The sequence below is a fragment of the Mustela erminea genome, chromosome 12, assembly GCF_009829155.1.
Source record: "Mustela erminea isolate mMusErm1 chromosome 12, mMusErm1.Pri, whole genome shotgun sequence".
NCBI lineage: Eukaryota > Metazoa > Chordata > Mammalia > Carnivora > Mustelidae > Mustela > Mustela erminea.
The window spans coordinates 17,633,012-17,651,865 of NC_045625.1; the positions used below are offsets into that span (position 1 = coordinate 17,633,012).

The following is an 18,854-nucleotide window of genomic DNA, read 5'->3' on the forward strand; positions in this document are numbered from 1 at the left end:
GCCCAGCACGTTACCTGCCTCTGCTCTCTTCATCCTGGCAGTGAGTCTAGGGCACAGGTCTTACAAAAATCATTTCACAAAAGGGGGAACTGAGAGTCCGGTGCCTAAGTCCACCCCGGATGGGGAGCAGCGGTCCAGGCAGCGTGCCAAACTTTGAAGCAATGGAGGCTGGGCTAGAGGATCAGCTCTACAGCTTCTCATGGCGCCACCTACTCTGAAGATACTGACGTCACAGGGGTGCTGTAGAACTTGAATGGGGAGGTATTAGCACATGCTCACGAATACTGAGCTTTGTTATGAAACATCGGGAGGAATTAATAGGGAAAAGCTTGGGAGGAAGAGGTAGTCCAAGACAGAGAAGAGCTGAGAAAGAACGGGGGAAGAAGAAGACCATGGTTCTGAGCACAACGAGGCAGCGGCAGGAGACGAGGTCTGCAAGCCAAACAGAGCCCAGGTCACGAAGGGCTCCAGGGTCATTTTAAGGAATCAGCATTTTATACCAAGGGGGACTGGCTAGTGAAAAACTGTAAGCAAACAAGTGAGAACTGTCTTTTAGAAAAACCACTGTTGAGAGTCATAGACATTATCTATCCATTTATGTATTCATCCATCTATTTGTCCATCTGTCTGTCCAACCATCCATCCATCCATCTATCCATCCATCCATCCATCCATCCAAAAAATAATTATTGACTGCCTGGTCTGTGTCCAATGTTAGGCAAGTCCCTGGGGCAACAGGTTTCTACACACATGGTCTCTGGGCCCATGGAGCTTCTAGTCTACTGAAACCAGGGGAGAAATGGCTTGTCACACCTGTGGCTTAGACAAGGGAACGTCAGAGGGGATGAGGACTAACCAAAGTGACTAAGGAGGAAAAGAGAACAAGGATGGTGTGGTTGTGAGGCAGGGAGCAGGGCAACGGAAAAGGGGAACGGAGGGGTAGGGAAGACATGGAAGGGGGGGTTGGGAAGGGAAGCAAAGAGGGAGGGAGGGAAAAAGTAAGAAGAAGCGGGAAGGAGGGAAGGCGCAAAGGTACTGTTACCTCATTGTTAACACATACCCTTCTGTATATATGGCAACTAAATGAAAAGTTACGTGTTTATAGAAGCTGTCCACTGGAAGTGAGGCCATCTACGTGTGTGAAATGTATTTAGACAAACTTACACTGATTCAAATTTACGTTTATGAAAATCCATACAGACAGCCCTCACATATCTTTGTGTACAGTCGTTGCAGCTGTTGACACAAATGTAGTTGTAAAACCTTGGTGCCAAGTTTCTTCCAGATGAATACTTGAGCACACCTGAAATATTCTGGGCACCAAAAGGGGGAAAGGCCTCACACAAATAATAAAAATGAAAATAGCTAGTGCCACGTGTTCCTCTCTCATGGAAATCCCAGCCCTTGCAATGCTTTATATATGTTTGTGCATGTGATCTTTTTTCTTTTTTTAATTTGACTTTTTTTCTTTAAAGATTTTATTTATTTATTTGACAGACAGAGATCACAAGTCGGCAGAGGCAGGCAGAGAGACAGGAAGGGAAGCAGGTTTCCCACAGAGCAGAGAGCCCGATGCGGGACTTGATCCCAGGACCCTGGGATCATGACCTGAGCCGAAGGCAGAGGCTTTAACCCACTGAGCCACCCAGGCGCCTCTGTGCACGTGATCTTAATTGAGATCTGAGTTGATGAGGTCTGGCTATCCACCCCCTAGGTAACGAGTGTCTGTGGTATCAAACACCTCAGGAAATACTCATCTGTGAAATAAGAGTTTGGTTTTTTTTTAATTTTTATGTATTTATTTGACAGACAGAGATCACAAGTATGCAGGGAGGCAGGCAGAGAGAGAGGAGGAAACAGGCTTTCTGCGGAGCAGAGAGCCCGATGCGGGGCTCGATCCCAGGACCCTGGGATCATGACCTGAGCCGAAGGCAGAGGCTTCAACCCACTGAGCCACCCAGGCGCCCCGAAATAAGAGTTTTTGCTCAAGAGACAGGAAAACAGGGTCTGTTTTGCATCCAACCACTTTCTGTGGCCAAAGGCAAGAATTTCTGTGGCTGTATTTACCTGAAGTTCATGGAATGGGCTTAATGGAGTTAATAGTGGGTGTGCGGCAAGTATTTGTTAAATGAGAAAAAAAAAAACCCAACCTTCTATCTTATTAATATGAAGTTAAAGAATTCACAGCTCCACAGAATATTAGAGCTACAGAGGATATTTATTCTGTACACGAGATGTTATCTTCAGAGAAGCTAAGTGACTCATTCAAGGGCACAGAGCACTTTAATGGCAGGGCTCGAACCAAGGTCCGGTCCTCTTCAACCCCACCCCCCATCCCATACTCTCTCCCCAACCCCAAAGATATGTCTGGCATCGCTCATCGATTTGGGAGTTTTATGTTAGTTTGGGAAGTCCAAAAACTTAAACACGCAAAGATAAATAGGATGAAAATGAGTTGAGAAATAAATTGCAGAGTTTGGCTCATGGAAAAGTTTATTTCTTCAAGGATATTAAAAGGGTCTGAGCCAAAAGGATCACAGAGCCTGTAATAGGATGCTCTAAAAAAAGAACAGTGTCTTTTCCTGGCCTGCATTGCACTAAATTTACATATCCTGAAGGAAAACCCATGGCTGCTGGGTTTCCTTGCATGCCTGAGTCAGCTCAGGGAGCCGGGGGGCTCAGCACTTCCCGATGAACTCGACTCTGCATCTCGTGCTTTAAGAGGGTCAGGAGCAAACCAAGAACTGACTTAGCCAATTGACAGCTGGGTTGGATGGAGGTGTGGGGAGACGTCTGAAAATTATTTCATTCATGCAGCGAGTAGAACAAACCAGGATGGTTTTAGCCAGAGAAGTCTTGGCGGAAAGTCTTGCTGATCCTACCTCCCAAATATCTCTCGATTCCATTGACTTCGCTCCCTCTCTCACTGCCATTGGCCACACCAGGGCCACCACCATCCCTTTCCTGGATTCCTGCAACAGCCACCCAGCGGCTCCCTTTCCTCCAGCACAGCCGTCCCGAGGCTCTTCACCACACATCAGCCCGTGCAATCTTCATAACACACCCATTGTGCCATGTGTGTGTCACGTGTGCCCAGGCCCCCACCAAGACATGTGGTTGCTCCTTGCTGCCCTCTGCATAAACCCATCCTCATCCAGTCATTAGGGAACACCAGTCCAACCTCCCCCTACTCCACACCTCACGTTTCATGCTCCAAACCCACTTAAGCTCTCAGCATTACTGAACAGCTTTCATTTATGTGGGTTACGTCTACTGGTAGTTATCATGGTACAAATGAACACTGAGAAACTTCAAACACGAGAACACATAAGCATGTGCTCCATTAGCCATCAGAGCAGTAATAACATCACATTCCGCGCAGCCACTGGAAAGCAACACTGCTCTCCCGGGAGAGAAGGAGAGTGACAATGGTAAGCAATTACCATAGCATTATTATGAAAATAATTTTCGGTTTTGAGGATACCCTAAAAAGTCTCCAGGAACTCCATAAGCCCTCAGATCACACTGGAAAACACACAGACACACACACACACACACACACACCCCAAAACACTGCTCTAAACATATCAAACTTCTTTCATGTTCTCAAATGTGCCTTAATCACTGGGGCAGTGATAAATTCTCAGGTCTGGACGAGGTCGGCTTCTTCCTGATTCCCCTGGCACTCTGTGTTTCAGTTATCATGGGCCTCACTGCACGCGATGGTAGATGGTAACCACCCTTTTGCTCATCCGACTCCCCTGTTAGATGCTCAGCTCTGTCTTGGCCATACACCCAGCACAGTGCCTGGCACACAGCTCCTACGGTGGCCGTACATGGGCCTGGGTCACCCTTCATGGACACAAGTTTGTCTGCTGGCAGGGACATGCCCTTTCTTCTGTGAGAACCCAACGTGGGTTCCTCTGGAATGGATAAGTCACGACTGTAGATGTCGGAAAGAACCTTCTAACAAATGGAGTTAGAACGGAAGGCCCAGGCATGTACGCGCGGGTGCTAGGAGAGCCTGGGTGACGGAGGGCACCAGGGGGATTCCTGCCCTGGGTGGGAACTGGGGCTAGATGAGCCAGGCCCCCCTTCCAAGTCCGACAGCCTGTGATCGGGGGGGGGGGGGGCGGTGGGGATGACCTGAGGGCTTCTCCCAGACATCCCTCTCGCTTTACATTCCAGATGGATTTGTTTAGAGTTCCTGAGTTCAGCTCTCTCATTTTTATTTTAAGCTACTTTAGAAGATAACAAAGCACAGTCCTGTCATTTTTCTCCTTTCCTCTCCTCTGATCCCTCTCCCTTGCTTTATTCTCTGGCTTTTTCTTCTCAACCTTCTTTCTAAAAATATAAAAGAAAACGGGGGGAGTTCTTGCTGAACCTCAGGGAGGAATCCGATTCAGCTCTCTCTGATGGGCTGGTGTCCCCACCCAGGAACCGTGGACGAGAGCTGCCCTGCACAGGGGCAAGAGAGTCCGATGGGTGGAGCACGTCTCTGGGGGCAAGGGAAGGCACAGAACACAGGGTCTCTGCTGGCCGGGCTTTGGGCACTAGGACTGAGCCCTAAAGGATAGGGATCGTGGAAGGAAACTGAGAAGGCAACTTTCCACGAGATTCTCTAGGTTCCATGTGGCTGCTGTCAGGGCCAAGTGCCAGTGGAACAAAGCATTGGGCGAAATGCGCGCTCTTAAATTCTACAGAAAACCCAGTGGGTCTGGCAGCAAACCGGGCCATAAGAAAGCACAGAGACTGCTGGCCCCTTGGAGGGCGTGGGAGACCCCCGGGGCAGAGGAGGGTTCCCTCATGGGGAGAGCCCACTAAGAGTAGCAATGGTGAGGTGCTTCCCTCCAGTGTCTTGCTGACAGATGGATCTCAACAAGGAGGGTACATGACAAAAAGACTTTGAGAGGGACCGTCGTGCCGTGTGTGTGGGTGTCCTGGATATTCTCCACAACAAATGAAGAGGACAAAGATTACTGAAACCTCGACGCCTCCCCAAGTACCTGTGATTTTCTGTAAGGGGATTTTCTGTGCATCAATAGGCCACCAGGGTCCGGAGGCACACATAAACACACAGACACACACGCCATGTCTTCATCGGGCGTGTGGCTTCAAGCACTCATTCCGTATCTCAGTATCTTTGTTTCCTCATATGTAAAGTGGGATGACATACTTATGACAGTGCAGGAGTTCAGAGGACATGTGCTGAATTGATGCACGGATACTGGCCTTGATCTTGGGCTGAGGGCAGAAACTCCCAGTTGTATGATGAATAAACTCTGGGGTTCTCACCTACACCACGGTGACTATAGTTAACAATCACATACCTGAAAATCGCCCAGAGAGTAGATTGTACGTGAGCTCACAGATAATCAAAAAGTATGAGATGACGGTTGTGTTAATTAACCTTATTGTGCTATAATCACTTGCCATGACACCTGTATCAAATCAGCACTTTGTACACCTTAAACCTATACAATGTTATATGTTAATTAGGTCTCAGTAAAGCTTAAGGAAAAAGACAAAAATAAAATAAACTGGCCTTGCAAGGCTATTGTAAGATCAAATGAGACAGTATATAGAGAAGATGGTTACCATCCTAAGGCTCTGGCCACATTAAAGGAGCTGTTCTTTGCACCCCCAACTTGTAAATGACCTTCCAGGCTAGCTTACCTTCTGCTTCTCGAGGACTCCAGTGTCCTGATGGGCCACAGGGCATCGGGGAGGAGGCGTTGATGGCATACTGCACCAGGATTCTCCCTTCCAGGCAAAGGTCACATGCTGATCCCAATTCTCTAGGAGGCCAAGGAAAGAAGGGAGATGCACCGACTTAGGAACAGTTGAATGAGCTCCTGATCTGGCTTGGCCAAAGGCACCAGGGCAGAAGACACAACAATTCCATGCTACCCCTACCCTCCTTATCCTTGCTGAAGTTTCCAGATTATGACCATAAGTGAAATTCCACCCCACGGCCCAGAAAAAGATCTTATTTGGGCTTATGAGGCTTCTGTCCTACTGGTAGACACATCTTTAATTTCAAGCAGTACAGAATCAACAGTCCAAAGGCTTATACACCCATATTAATCTTAGTTTCATCAGACATCCAAAGCCCTACCAAGGATTTGATGTGTGGTTGTGAAAAAAATCTTTATTTCCATTTGACCTCAAATTGTATCCTTTGAACAGTGTTTATCAGGTACCTCCCATGTGCCAGGCACCATCCTGTGTCCCAGGTATTAAATAAAAAGAAGGCACGATTCAGTTCCTTCATCTGAAAATGAGCTGGCTGAACCCCCAGATGACGCCTATAGAACCTTCCAGGCCTGACGTTCTGGGGATGGATGAATCACCTCTGATTTAACAGTCAAAAGCAGCTTCCTTACCATGACATCTAATTCATTTTAGCAGCTTTCCAAGGGGCAAGCCAATCCCTTGAAAGGCAGAGTCCCAGAAGTGGAATATTACGGTGGCCTCCTCTACTCTCAAGTGTCTTATGTATCTGGATTCAATCTCCCTTTAGCCACAACGGCCTCTGGGATCTTGCTTGTTCTCCAGACTTGGCATCTGTTTAGGAGGCAGCTGCCAGGAGGGGAGAGGGATCAGCCCATTATTTCTCAAAATGCAATGGTCCTGCCAATACCTCTTTCATCATTCCTAGAAGGATCATTATCCTTTAGCTACCTGAAAGATGCAATGGGGGAGCTTGACAGCCTTCCCTTCAAAGGGAAGCTCTGTAGCCGTTGGGTTCACCTGGTAAGAAGGACTATGCTGGCGAACCCCAGTCTGCTGGTGTTCCCCATTCCTCTTCCACACAGCTGCCAGGAAGCTCATCCCCAAACCTATAACTGAACAGATCACTCTCCTGATTATCTCCTTATATGGTGGCCAATGTATGTAGAGGAATGGATGATGGATAGATGAGTGGATGGGTGGACAGGTGAGTGGGTGGTGGGTTGGGGGGTAGATAGATGCATGAAGACCAGTCACTCAGACATGTTGCTACGACTCTTAACTAACCTAGTCTAGATTCTCAAACTGTGGATTTTCATCCTGCTTTATCGCTGTTAATGTGAAATCATACACAGGTAGAAATTCTGCAAGCACACTGATCTCCAGTGAAAGGAGAATGATCAAATAGCCCAAGATTAATATGTTCAATGAAATGGTAAGCAGTCGTTGCAAAAATATTCCATGAAATCTCATGAAAAATGCATAAGCTACAACGTTCAGTGAAAAAAATCCTATTAGTTAAACTGACTTTACAGCAGCTTCTCAATGCTGTTCAAATAACGTCGACATCACAAAATATCAACACGAATTTCTGGGTGGTGGAATGAATATAGGATGATTACCCCTCCCTTTTTATTCCTTCTGGTTTTCTGAACTTTCTATATATTTTGAATATCTATGAATTACTCTTGGACTAGCAATAGTAAGAATGACAGTAATACACTTGAAGGCAGGGAATGAGGAGTGCAGAGAGAGACTTCCTCACTCTGGAGGGCAGAGTTCCATTACAATGACCACAACCCGTGCATGACAGCTCAGGGTCACATGACTGGCTCTATGATGACAATGAGATTATAAAAGTTCTGGGATGGAGTCAGGAACTACATGGACCTTAATGGCCACCGAGACTTTCTTTCTGTTTCTTTAGACACTTTGTTTTAGATGATAGTCCTATAGTCCCCTATACATCAGTTCTTCACACATCCTGGGTTTCTAATAGATACTTTGATGAGTGACTAAACCATCATCCACCTGACAGTAAACATGCCTTGTTTGCACAGAGCTCCACAAAGAACTTTCCCTCATATTCAGCCACTGATTCACATATTCATTCACTGTTTCATCTGTTCATTTTGCTGGTAGTCACTGAACCACCTCTAGTTGCCAGGACTGTACAAGTTCCAGACTTCAGCTATCCAAGGGGAAGGAAATCAGGTATGCCACCTACACCTCATAGAGCTTGCAGCCAGATGGATAGTGCCTAAACAGATAAGTAAACAGACATAAAATTATGGGTTCATTAAGTTCCAGAAAGAAAGTAAATGGATGATGTAAGCAAGAATACTGGTGGGGGAGGTGCACTGGGCTAATTAAAATGGAAACAGTCATGAAAGACCTTAGTGAGGGGAAGCCATCTATGGTGAGAGCTGAAGGATGACATGAAGAGTGGATATAAAGCATTCCAGGGGTAATCTCAGGTATGTAAAGGGCCTGCACAGGAAAAGTCTTGGTCTATAGGGATCCCAGAGGAAGTCTGAGTGACAGGAGTCATGAATGAAGGAAGGAGTGTTAAGAGAGGCAGCTGGACAAGTAGGCAAGGACCAGATCATGGGAGGTCCAGTAGACCACCCGCAGATTGTACATAAAAGAGGTGGGAAGCCACTGGAGTCACTCTAAGTCAGGGAGTGACATGATCTAATTTACATTTTAAAAAGACTGGTCTTCATGCTGAATGAAACATGGATTCAGAAAAGAAGGACAAAAATAAAGCCAAAGTAAATGCAATGGTGTGATTCTGGGCAGTGGGTGATGTTCCCACTTCACAGATTCAGAAATAGAAGATCATGAGAACAAAGTAATCATGCCGAGATCATAGCTCGTAAAGTCATAGAGTAGATACAGGCTTTACCAAAATCAGGCAGTATACTACATATCCAGGGAGTATATGTTTTCTTAGGTTTGGCGTTTATTTGATTTTTATTTGTGCCTGTATCTACACAGACACACAATCTCACACACACACACACACACACACACACACACACACACACACATTGAAACCACAGTAGTACAAGATGCTAACGCTGGACAAGATCATCTTTCTTACGTACCTTCTATCAGAATCAAAGCCTAAAGTCTGTGCTAATAATATAGCACCCAGCAGCCACATGTGGGTCTTTGAATTTCAATTAATAAAAATTGAATAAATTTAGAAATTCAATTTCACACTTTTCACATTTCAAATGTTCCGTAGCCAGTTGGCTAATGGCTACCATATTGGACAGCAGAAATACAGAACATTTCCATTACTGCAGAAGTCCTACTGAACAGTGCTTCTTCAGATTACCGTGTGTGATGAGTTAACTTCTCTCCCATGCATCTAGCATGGTACTCGTCATGCACCATTCTTGGGAAAACTAAGAAAATGGTTAATCAAGTCATTTTCTGGGTTCTGAGATTTGGAATAGGGAGAAAGGCCAGATGGCCTTCAGTTTACAGATCAGAAAACTGAGGCTGAAGAGGAGCAGGAAACGAATGAGGTTGCAAAGACTTCAGACCCAGGTCTTTTGGGTCTGAGTCCAGAATTCTTTCTAATACATCACCGCCAATTGTTCAGATAACTGAAACCATTCAGTCAACACATGTTTGCAAGACAGATAAAAATAAAGGAGTTAGAAAAGCCAGGGGTGGCCTTGAATTATTTATTCAGTTGCCCATGTGTGAGGACACAGGCTGTGGGAGGATCTGAATATGTTTTCTTAAGGAAAACCCTTGTATTCTCTTAGACCACAGATGTGAGGAACAGCAGGAGGACGTAAGGATGGCCAGGGGCGAGAGGTTGGCATTGATGGATGTAGTGGAAAACACCAGAGATTTTGCAGGGAAAGAGAATTTTCAAGTAGCTAAACAGCTCAGGGAAACTTTGTACAAGAGGGGAGCTAGTATTTCTTGAACAAGAGTGCGTGTGCGAGCATATCACGGATGTCACATTTCTTGAATTCCCCACAAATTCCACATGAAGTGGGCACAATTATGGAAGAAGATTCGGAAGGTCAGAGAGAACCAGGGAGGTGAGACGGCTTGTGCAAGGTCCGGAAGACCAGGGGTGGTGGAGCTGAGGACAGAGTGCAGACAACTTGCCAGCAAACTTGTGCCCTTTGTACCAAGCCAGTCTGTAGGAGTACAAACTCTGAGGGTATGGAGACTGATCGCTCCATTTCTTTACGGCAATTTATAGAACTTGTGGATCGACTTCCTTTAGCCATAGACTATCGTCTACGTAGCTGTTAACCCTAATTAGACATGTTTCTAAAATGTCAGTTTTAATTTAACATATGATAACTCCGTTATGAAATCTCAGACCGAACAGAATAGCTATTGTATGAGCCTCAAGTACCAACTGACTATAGGTTATTAAAAACATATTGATTGAAGCTGAGGGTACTATGTAATAGAGACATATCTCATTACACAACAATTAACCCTCCAATAGGTTTCCAACAATCAGATGGTATTTATTTAATGGACAATAACTGCTTTATGAAATACAAATTAAATACATACACGGGAAGCTTCATTTACAAAACTTCCATTTTTAAGTGGAACTGAGGCCAAGGCTTGACCAAAAGTCTGATACTTCTCATCGCCACAGAAAAAATAAATAAATCTACAGGCTGCTGGAAAGTCTGTTCTGAAGTGTCACATGACGTTTCCCAAACCCAGCTCTGAGCTCCCAGTGAGGGAGGCTGGGGCAGGGGAAGGCGGGGCGGGTGTGTGTGTGTGGTGGTTTATAGAAGGCCGGGGAGTGCATTTCCTTCCACCATGAACACATTCACCCAGCTACCAAATAAAGGTTCTAGATTCAGGGACTGTTGGTAGTGGAGAAAATTGGAGCCTAAATTTAATGTGGTACCATGATCTAATATGTATTTATACATACACATACACAAATGAGAGCTCCTTACCACCTTTCTTGGTTCTTTTGAGGGGAGGGGTAATACCTCCTTCATAAATTAAGTTTTGTAAAGACTTAATGAAAGCACGTGGGGGCCCGAGACAAGACATTGCAAAATGTGAGTCAGAGCTGGGCTCCCAGCACCATCTGTGGGGCTCTTGGTCAAATTTCTTAGTGTCTTCCACTCTAATTCATGCCTGACCTGGCAAATGAGGAAGATGATTCCCCTATTTTTTTTTTAAAGGTTTTATTTATTTATTTGAGTGAGAGAGAAGGCACACATGCAAACGAAGGGAGCAGAAGAGGAGGGAGAGGGAGAGAATTCCAAGCAGACTCTGCGCTGATTGCAGAGCCCAATGTGGGGCTCAGTCTTGCAACCCTGAGATCATGACCTGAGCTGAATGAAACCAGGAGTCCGATGTCCAGCCGACTGAGCCACCCAGATGTTCCTTGATGATTTCCCTTTCATAGTTATCTCTGTTCTCCATATAAAGCCTTAATACGGAATATGGCTTAGAGGAAGGACTTGATAAATGGCAACAACCACAACCACAGAGAATGATTAGTTAATCATTAGCTGGTTATTCCTTTCACCATCACCAATGGTATATCATCAGTGTTGGACAAAATGCCAAGAAGGGTTGGGATGGGGGGGTAATACACTAATAAGCCCTAAATTATAGGCAAGTGTAGATGTCATCATGTTAATCTGTTTTCCTGACTCTTCAGAATCTGTTTCCCTTAAAGCTTGAGCTCCTCAGGGGGTGTCAATGATGAAAGGCACCACGAGAGACCAACGGATTCATGCCCCCGTCTTCAGGCCACTGAGGCATTATTAGACCCACTTTCCTGCCAGAAAGGACCAGTTAAGGAGTGAAAATGACTTGCCCAAGGTAATACAGTTAGTAAGTGAAAGACTGGGGAGCAGAACTCCCATGCCTCAGTTTATCATCCCTGATCTTCTAAAAATCCTATCCTCCATTCTACAACAAAGTACTAGGCACAAAGATTCTAATGATATGTATTTATATATTCAAGTGTATTCAAGTACGTGTATTTGCATATGACGTATGAATATGTACATACACACATAGGCACCTTCATATATAATATAGATTATACATCTATCACAATTGTGCATTGACCAGAGGCAATTTCAGTTTGCGAGCTCATGGAGATGAGGCCAGTACCTCTCTCCCAGAAGACAGAGGCCGTAAGTTTCCAGGTGTTTCATAATAAAATAAAGCTAAATATCCATTCATGGAAAGCATGCATCTTTACTTACTAATTCCAATGAGCACTCCTTCATTTATCCCCTGACTCCCAAATCTGCCGTGTCTATACAGACTAGTCATGGCTAGGTGTTAGGGGCTCCAGATGAACAAGAACAGGGACGGAAAAACCAGCTTCCCTTTGGAATTTCCCCTCTTCTCGGCAGGAGAGAGAGGGATCGACACTGCACAGGCCACACTCACCTTTCAAAGAAGTGGCCATCGATGGGCGGAAACCACTCCAGTGTCACGGAGTCGCTCGTGTGGCCCACGATCTGGGGGGCCAGGGCGACGGGCGCCGGCTTCCTGGAGGGCTGCCAGCTCTGGTAGACCAGGTCCAGGTAACAGTGCATTCTGGCGACTTGATTGGGCGTGAAGGAGTCTGTGCAGTCGTCATCTGCAAGTGGGCAGAGGGAGAGATAAGAACCCACTGCTGCATGACGTCTCCCTGGGGCCAGCCAGCCAGCACCCCAGCCCTTGCCAATGCAAAGCTGGCCTCTTCCAGTGCTCAAGAGCTAATGGTCTGTGAAGAAATGAGTGCAGTCGTCACTTCTGGAGACAGGTAAGAGGGAACAGGAGGAATGGGAGGGTGGATGGGACGGAGCAGCCCAGAGGTCACAGTTAAGGACAAGGGCCAGACAAATGCCTTTCCACAGGCACCCCAATCCCTGGTGAGTAAGCCATGCATTCCCTTATTCTGTCCCTCCCTCAACAGTCACCCCAAATCTCCCATTCATTCATTCCTTTACATTCATTCATTCATTCATTCCTTTGTTCGGTCACTCCCTCACTCCTTCCCATTCACTCATCTGCTCGTTCATTCCACTGTCCACGGAGGCAGTGATACTGTCCTTCAAACTAACCCCTGAGCATCTATCCCATCTTGTTTGCTCTGGGCCAAAGGCCACAGTAAGATTAGAATTTAAAAAGGGTCCCACCCTCGAGGAGCGACCAGTCTAGTTAGAGAGTGAAGGCGAGTCTCTTATATGAGCCAAGGTTACCAGAAGACAGTGAAAGTCTGTGATGCTGACCACTGATGACCAAGACACAGCACCGTGGGCAAAGAGAGGGACCCAGGCAGGCTCCTGAAGAAGGAGGTACTTGAGGTCAACCAGACCGCAGGGCTAAGATGGGGAGAGGAAGGTCAGGCACTGCAGGAGAGGGAGCTGCAGTCCCATAGGGACGCAGTGTCCTTCGCAGGGAGCACAGCTAGAGAGGCAGGAGGCTCAGGAACAATCCAGGCTCAGTGTCCATCCTGGGAACGAGGATGGTACTGTCACTTGGTTACTCACTGAGTGCTTAGTATCTGCCAGGCGTGGTGCTCTGTGCTTTGGACCTATTTAACATTCCCCCTGCTTGGGGAGGAAATACGACCGTTTGCTCCATTTTGCAGAGAAGGGAAGGAAGACTGAGAGGGGCCAAGCAACTTTTCTGTGATCACAATGCCAGGGATACACGTGAGCTCTGAAAGGCGCCAAGACTGGACTCCAAGAGCATATTTCTAATCAACGTGAGAACTTCTTTCTGTGCCTAAGTGAGACCATGCATGGAAAAAGGATCCTGCAGGTGCTTTATAAATAGAATGTGAGCCCAAGTCTGAGTGGGCTGGAATACAATCTCTTAAATGTCTTTAGATCGAATGACCTTCAACCCTACTCTCTTTTCTACCATGTGGACTGAAGACTGTCTGAGACTCACCTCGCAAGGAAGGAGGCTGCCTCCTGTCTACCCCTCCAACCGCTTCATTCCGCTGCCCTGGAGGCAGAACAAGGCACTGTTTTGGATAGGTTTCCAAAAATATCACTTCCCAGAGGTGTCTGCCCGGTTGGGGTTTCCGCAGCTGGGCCCCAGACGGAGGAGCACGGGGCTCACCAGATCTTAAAATAAACCCGCCCCTGGGAATCCTGCAGCATAAACTCACTTCGCCTTATCAAACAAACAGAAAATAAGTTTGAGCAGGTGCTGGGTAGCTGGATGGGACCTTGAGAATCCAGTCTGGGGAAGGGACAGGAGTGAAAGAAGGTTATACACAGACACTCCTTCTGATCCCCTTAGTAATTTTTGTAGGCTGGTCCCTTGTCCAGCACCCAGGCACATCTTTCATAGGTCTGGACAAAGCGGAAGAGCCCACTTCCCTTAACAAGTCCTCTTAGTCACATACATCTCTCTCAAGTTCACATGCAGTCATCTAACTCCTTGGATAACAAACTTTCTATGGCTCTCCGCTGCCTGGAGAATAGAGTCCAAACTAAGAAGGGCCAGCCCATCGGGTAAATTCTTCTTTGTTCCTAGGAATTTTGCATTCTTAGTGCAAAAATCACCCCTGGGAAAGCCATTGAATAGGCCAGAGGCAGGGGAAGAGACAATGGCTAATAAGTATGGCTAAAGAGTTAGACCAACATGTGAGGGCTGCAGAGTCGAGTGGGCAAGTGAATTCATGCCCTCAGGGCCTCTGTCTTCCCACTGTAGATGGAGATGATGAGGACACGGAGAATGTTCCCCTCAGAACTCAGCTGAAGGTTAAGGGCAGTAGTGCACAAGGAAACGTAATGCTCAGTCAAGACTCACTGCCTCAGGACCGGGACAGTGCCTGCGTGTGTGAGTGTGTGTGTGTGTGTGTGTGTGTGTGTGTGTGTGTGTGAGAGAGAGAGAGAGAGAGAGAGAGAGAAACAGAAGCAGGAAAAAAAAAATAACCGAAATGTAAAATATTCATTCTCTTTGATCTAGCAATAGCACACTCAGGAATTCAATAGACAGATATTCATGAACAAATATGGGGAAAATAGAGGTATGAGGATATTTTTTTGGAGTATCATTTATAATGGTAAAAATATCAGAAATAGGGGCGCTTGGGTGGCTCAGTGGGTTAAGCCTCTGCCTTTGGCTCAGGTCATGATCCCAGGGTCCTGGGATCGAGCCCCGCATCGGGCTCTCTGCTCAGTGGGGTGTCTGCTTCCTCCCTCTCTCTCTGTCTGCCTCTCTGCCTGCTTGTGATCTTTGCCTGTCAAATAAATAAATAAAATCTTTTTAAAAAATATCTGAAATAACACATCCTCTATTAGGAGGGGAATGGCCATGTACGTTAAGGCACAGCACCGAAGAGAATACTAATCAGTCATTTCCAAAAGAAGGAAGTAACTCAAACTCAGGTCCCGCAGGTACAATTGGGAACATTTAATCAACCCCACTCCATGGAGCTGCTGTGGGGACTCGGTGAGCTGGAGCACACAGAGCATTTATCAAGACGAATGGAGGAGGAAATCAGCATTTCCCCCTTCATCCACTCTGGTTTGTTTGTTTCTTTCTTTTCCCCAATAAGTGCATTTCTCCTTTAGTGACTTAAAAATTAGCCATTTCTACATTTGTCAATAAAAAGGAGTATGAAAAACAGATAGGTGACAAAACTTGGTATGGGAACAGAAATGTATCTAAACTTGAGCACAGAAGTCTGTGAACGTCTGTCCCACGGTGCGTCGCTTAAAGACTCAGCTGCTCTCAGAGTCTTGGGGGGAGGGGCAAAAGGGTTTCCATTTATCACAAATGCTCTGTCTCAATTAGCTCATGTCTAGAGTCAGCCCCTCTTGGCTTCCTGCCTCCACATGTTTCCCCTCCTGACATCTGAGCTCTAGGACCAACCAGCCCTTCTTGTTCTGCGGTTCTCATCCTAGCCCTCAGCAGGGAGGACTTTGGGGATCTCATCACTGGGGAAGCCTGCACCAGCCCCATGCTTTTGGGGCCCTGCCCTGAGTTTGCTAACTGAATTTGGTTCTCTAGAACACATTCCCCTCTGGAGCATGATGACCACAGAGCACAGAGGGTCAGGCCAGGGGGTCAGGCCAGGGCCAGTGCTGCCGTGTACTGTGGAACTGGGAGCATGATGCTGTCTCCCCGGCCAGCCTCGTTTTCACCCACGGAAACACAGGGAACAATGATGTAACCACCTCCTCAAGCTAATAAGGGCATTTAACAAGCAAACCTGTTTCTAGTGTAGGGATGACGGAGCTGCCCTTTGTAAGAGCTCCTGCCTTTTTGGTTTTTATTAAATAATGATAGTGATACTAATAGTAATAGCAATAAATGATTATTCACTGTAAAACATGCAGATATGTCCAAAAATGTTACAGAGAAATAAATACCACCTAAACTCATTCCCTAGAGATAATACAATGAGTATTTAGCATGTAGTCTATGTGTATATATGTATTTTGCATGTGAATATTTATAATTCTCATTATCAGAAATACATTTACACCATATATATACATACATTTATATATATACATATACACACACGTATATATGCCAGGTCTTACACCATACAAGGCTCTGTGACCATTTTCACATTAAAGAGTTAACAAATACTCCTAGGAATTATCACTTACGGAGCACTAGTTATGGTACCAAGGACAGTTCTAAGTCCTTTATCTGCGTGAGTACACCTGCTATCACACAAGGTCGGTGGGAAGACTCTCCACGGGATGCAGGAAACCAGGGAGGCCTGGAGAGGCATCTCACCTACCGTCAAAGGCTAATGCATGGAGGATTCACATTCGGTGCCGCACTCCCAAACTTCGTGCTCTGTGCCCCTGTGCCCCTCAGCTTCTGTTTATTCCTCTCTTTCATCTTCTGCATTATCGTTAGTGGCCACACAACATTCTATCCTATGGGTGCCTTGTGATTTATTTCAACAATCCATGCTCATTGGACTTGCAAGCAGTTTCTAATTTTTCACACATATAAGCGTTTTTTCTTCATCCCTGGCAGAGAGTAAATACCTCCTTGATATTTCAACAATGAACATTGCTAAGAACACCCTTAGGTCTGAGTCCTGAAACAAGTGCACGGATTTCCTTCCCTCGGATACATTCCTAAGAGCTGGGATTGCACGGTCGAAGCAGATGTGTATTTGGAAAGACCCCAACGTGCAGAACAATGGTAACCAGACACTTGCTCCTGCGGCCCGGACAAGGCCTGGTTTTCGTACTCTTGAGGAAGCCCTGACTGGAGGGTGGCCTATCATCTTCAGGAAGGAGAGTCTGGGCTTCTGCTTTTCATCTGCCCGGGGCTTATCCAGTGGCTCAAGGTGACCCTATGCACGTGGGGTTGAACGCCGTCACCTGTCCAGTGTTTGCTGGAGCTGAGCACTGGGGGCCCTCCCCACCTGCCTTAGCATCAGAGAGAGAGGGAGAGAGCCAGATTGTTCACCGATCAATAGCACAGGCTCTGCAGTGAAAAAGGCTTACCTTTTTCTTGTGTGACCCTAGACAAGTGGCCTAAGCTACATGAAACCGCACTTTCTGCATCTGTAAAATGGGTTCAGTAAGAATAGTCCTTACCTCAGAGGGTCATTTTGAGGATTCTACAAGAGAATCCTATGAAGTGTTCCCTGCAGTGTGTGCTGTATCCCAGGCAATTGATAAAAAATGTGGACCTGTGCTGACCGCCATGGCAGCGCCGACCAGGTGGGGTTATTTCAGTTTGAACTAATTAAAGTTACTAATGATGAACAATTCAACTCCTCAGTCTTACTGGCCATACTCGAAGCACTCACAGGCCACACCAGACCACTGGTGATCACACTGGGCACCATGGACACGGGACATGCCCATCTTTGCACAAAGTTCTACTGGATGGCACTGCTCTAGACTCTTCACTCCGTGAGTGGCCAGGCCCGAGAAAGAAGCACCCAGGAAGGAAGGACGGAAGGAACTCCGAGCAGCTGACCCAGCAGGGTCTCTACCCTCTGGCCTTGACCGCACAGCCCCTGTGCATAGCTCTTCCCAGTCCTGAGAACCCCATCCTCTTCTGCATTTTGAATTTCATCCAGCTGCTTTTGTCACCTCATCTATCAGAGATCCTAAGGAAAACAAACATTTCAAAGCTCGTGGTCGCCTTGAATATGCTTTTGCGGGTGTAAGTTTGTTATCGTAGCTCAGTGAATTAGTTCTGCTGTTAATGGGTCACTGAGCTGAGGGGTTCCTTTAAAAAAACAACAGTAAATCAATCACCCTTTAGATCTGTACAAAAGGGAACAAAAAAAAAAGATTTAGTTTATGGGGGTCTGGTAGCCAGTGGCAGCTCCGAGGCTCCTAAGCGTCCGGCAACCTTCCAAATTCATGTTATTGTTTATTTTCCATGTGCATTGAGCTGGCCAAGGAAAGGTGCTACAGAAATGGAACGTAAGCAGGGCTGTGTGAGGGGACAGGGCACCGGATGTGGGATGTCGGCTTGGCTGGAAATGGGAATCCAGTGGGAAATCTGCTTTTGAGGAAATACCCAGCACTGTGGTCTTTTTAAAAGACCTAAACCTGATGACCCCTTTCTGGTGCCAAGGTTGGGCTGTTGACCCTTTCGAAGACCTCAGGTTTGAACAGTAGGAACCTTAAACTGTAGAAGCCCCCAGAGGTCATCAGCCTACGTGGGAAAGCAGGAAGACCTACTGGGGATTATCAGATTCACTCGGTTTCAGCGGTAAAATCCTCTTTTCAAAAGTGATCTGAGGGCGCCTGGGTGGCTCAGTGGGTTAAGCCGCTGCCTTCGGCTCAGGTCATGATCTCAGGGTCCTGGGATCGAGTCCCGCATCGGGCTCTCTGCTCGGCAGGGAGCCTGCTTCCCTCTCTCTCTCTCTCTCTCTGTCTGCCTCTCCAACTACTTGTGATTTCTCTCTGTCAAATAAATAAATAAAATCTTAAAAAAAAAAAAGTGATCTGAGATGGCTAAAATGAACAAGTCAGTAAATGACAGATGCTGGCGAGGATGTGGAGAAAGGGGAACCCCCTACACTGTTGGTGGGAATGCAAGCTGGTGCAGCCACTCTGGAAAACAGCATGGAGGTTCCTCAAAAAGTTGAGAATAGAGCTACCCTATGACCCAGCAATCATACTACTGGGTATTTA

At 46.4% G+C, this 18,854-nt stretch overlaps 1 protein-coding gene across 1 annotated transcript in view; it reads right to left on the reverse strand.

Annotated features, from left to right (window-relative positions):
* The window catches only part of PAPPA (pappalysin 1), a 235,286-nt gene that overhangs the window by 156,196 nt on the left and 60,236 nt on the right, over nucleotides 1-18,854 (reverse strand). Inside the window, exons 5-6 of the mRNA XM_032307751.1 lie at nucleotides 12,163-12,355; nucleotides 5,677-5,798 (exon numbers count right to left, since the gene is read on the reverse strand). Coding sequence (XP_032163642.1) covers nucleotides 5,677-5,798; nucleotides 12,163-12,355 — 315 coding nt within the window. The remainder of the gene's footprint in view (nucleotides 1-5,676; nucleotides 5,799-12,162; nucleotides 12,356-18,854) is intronic.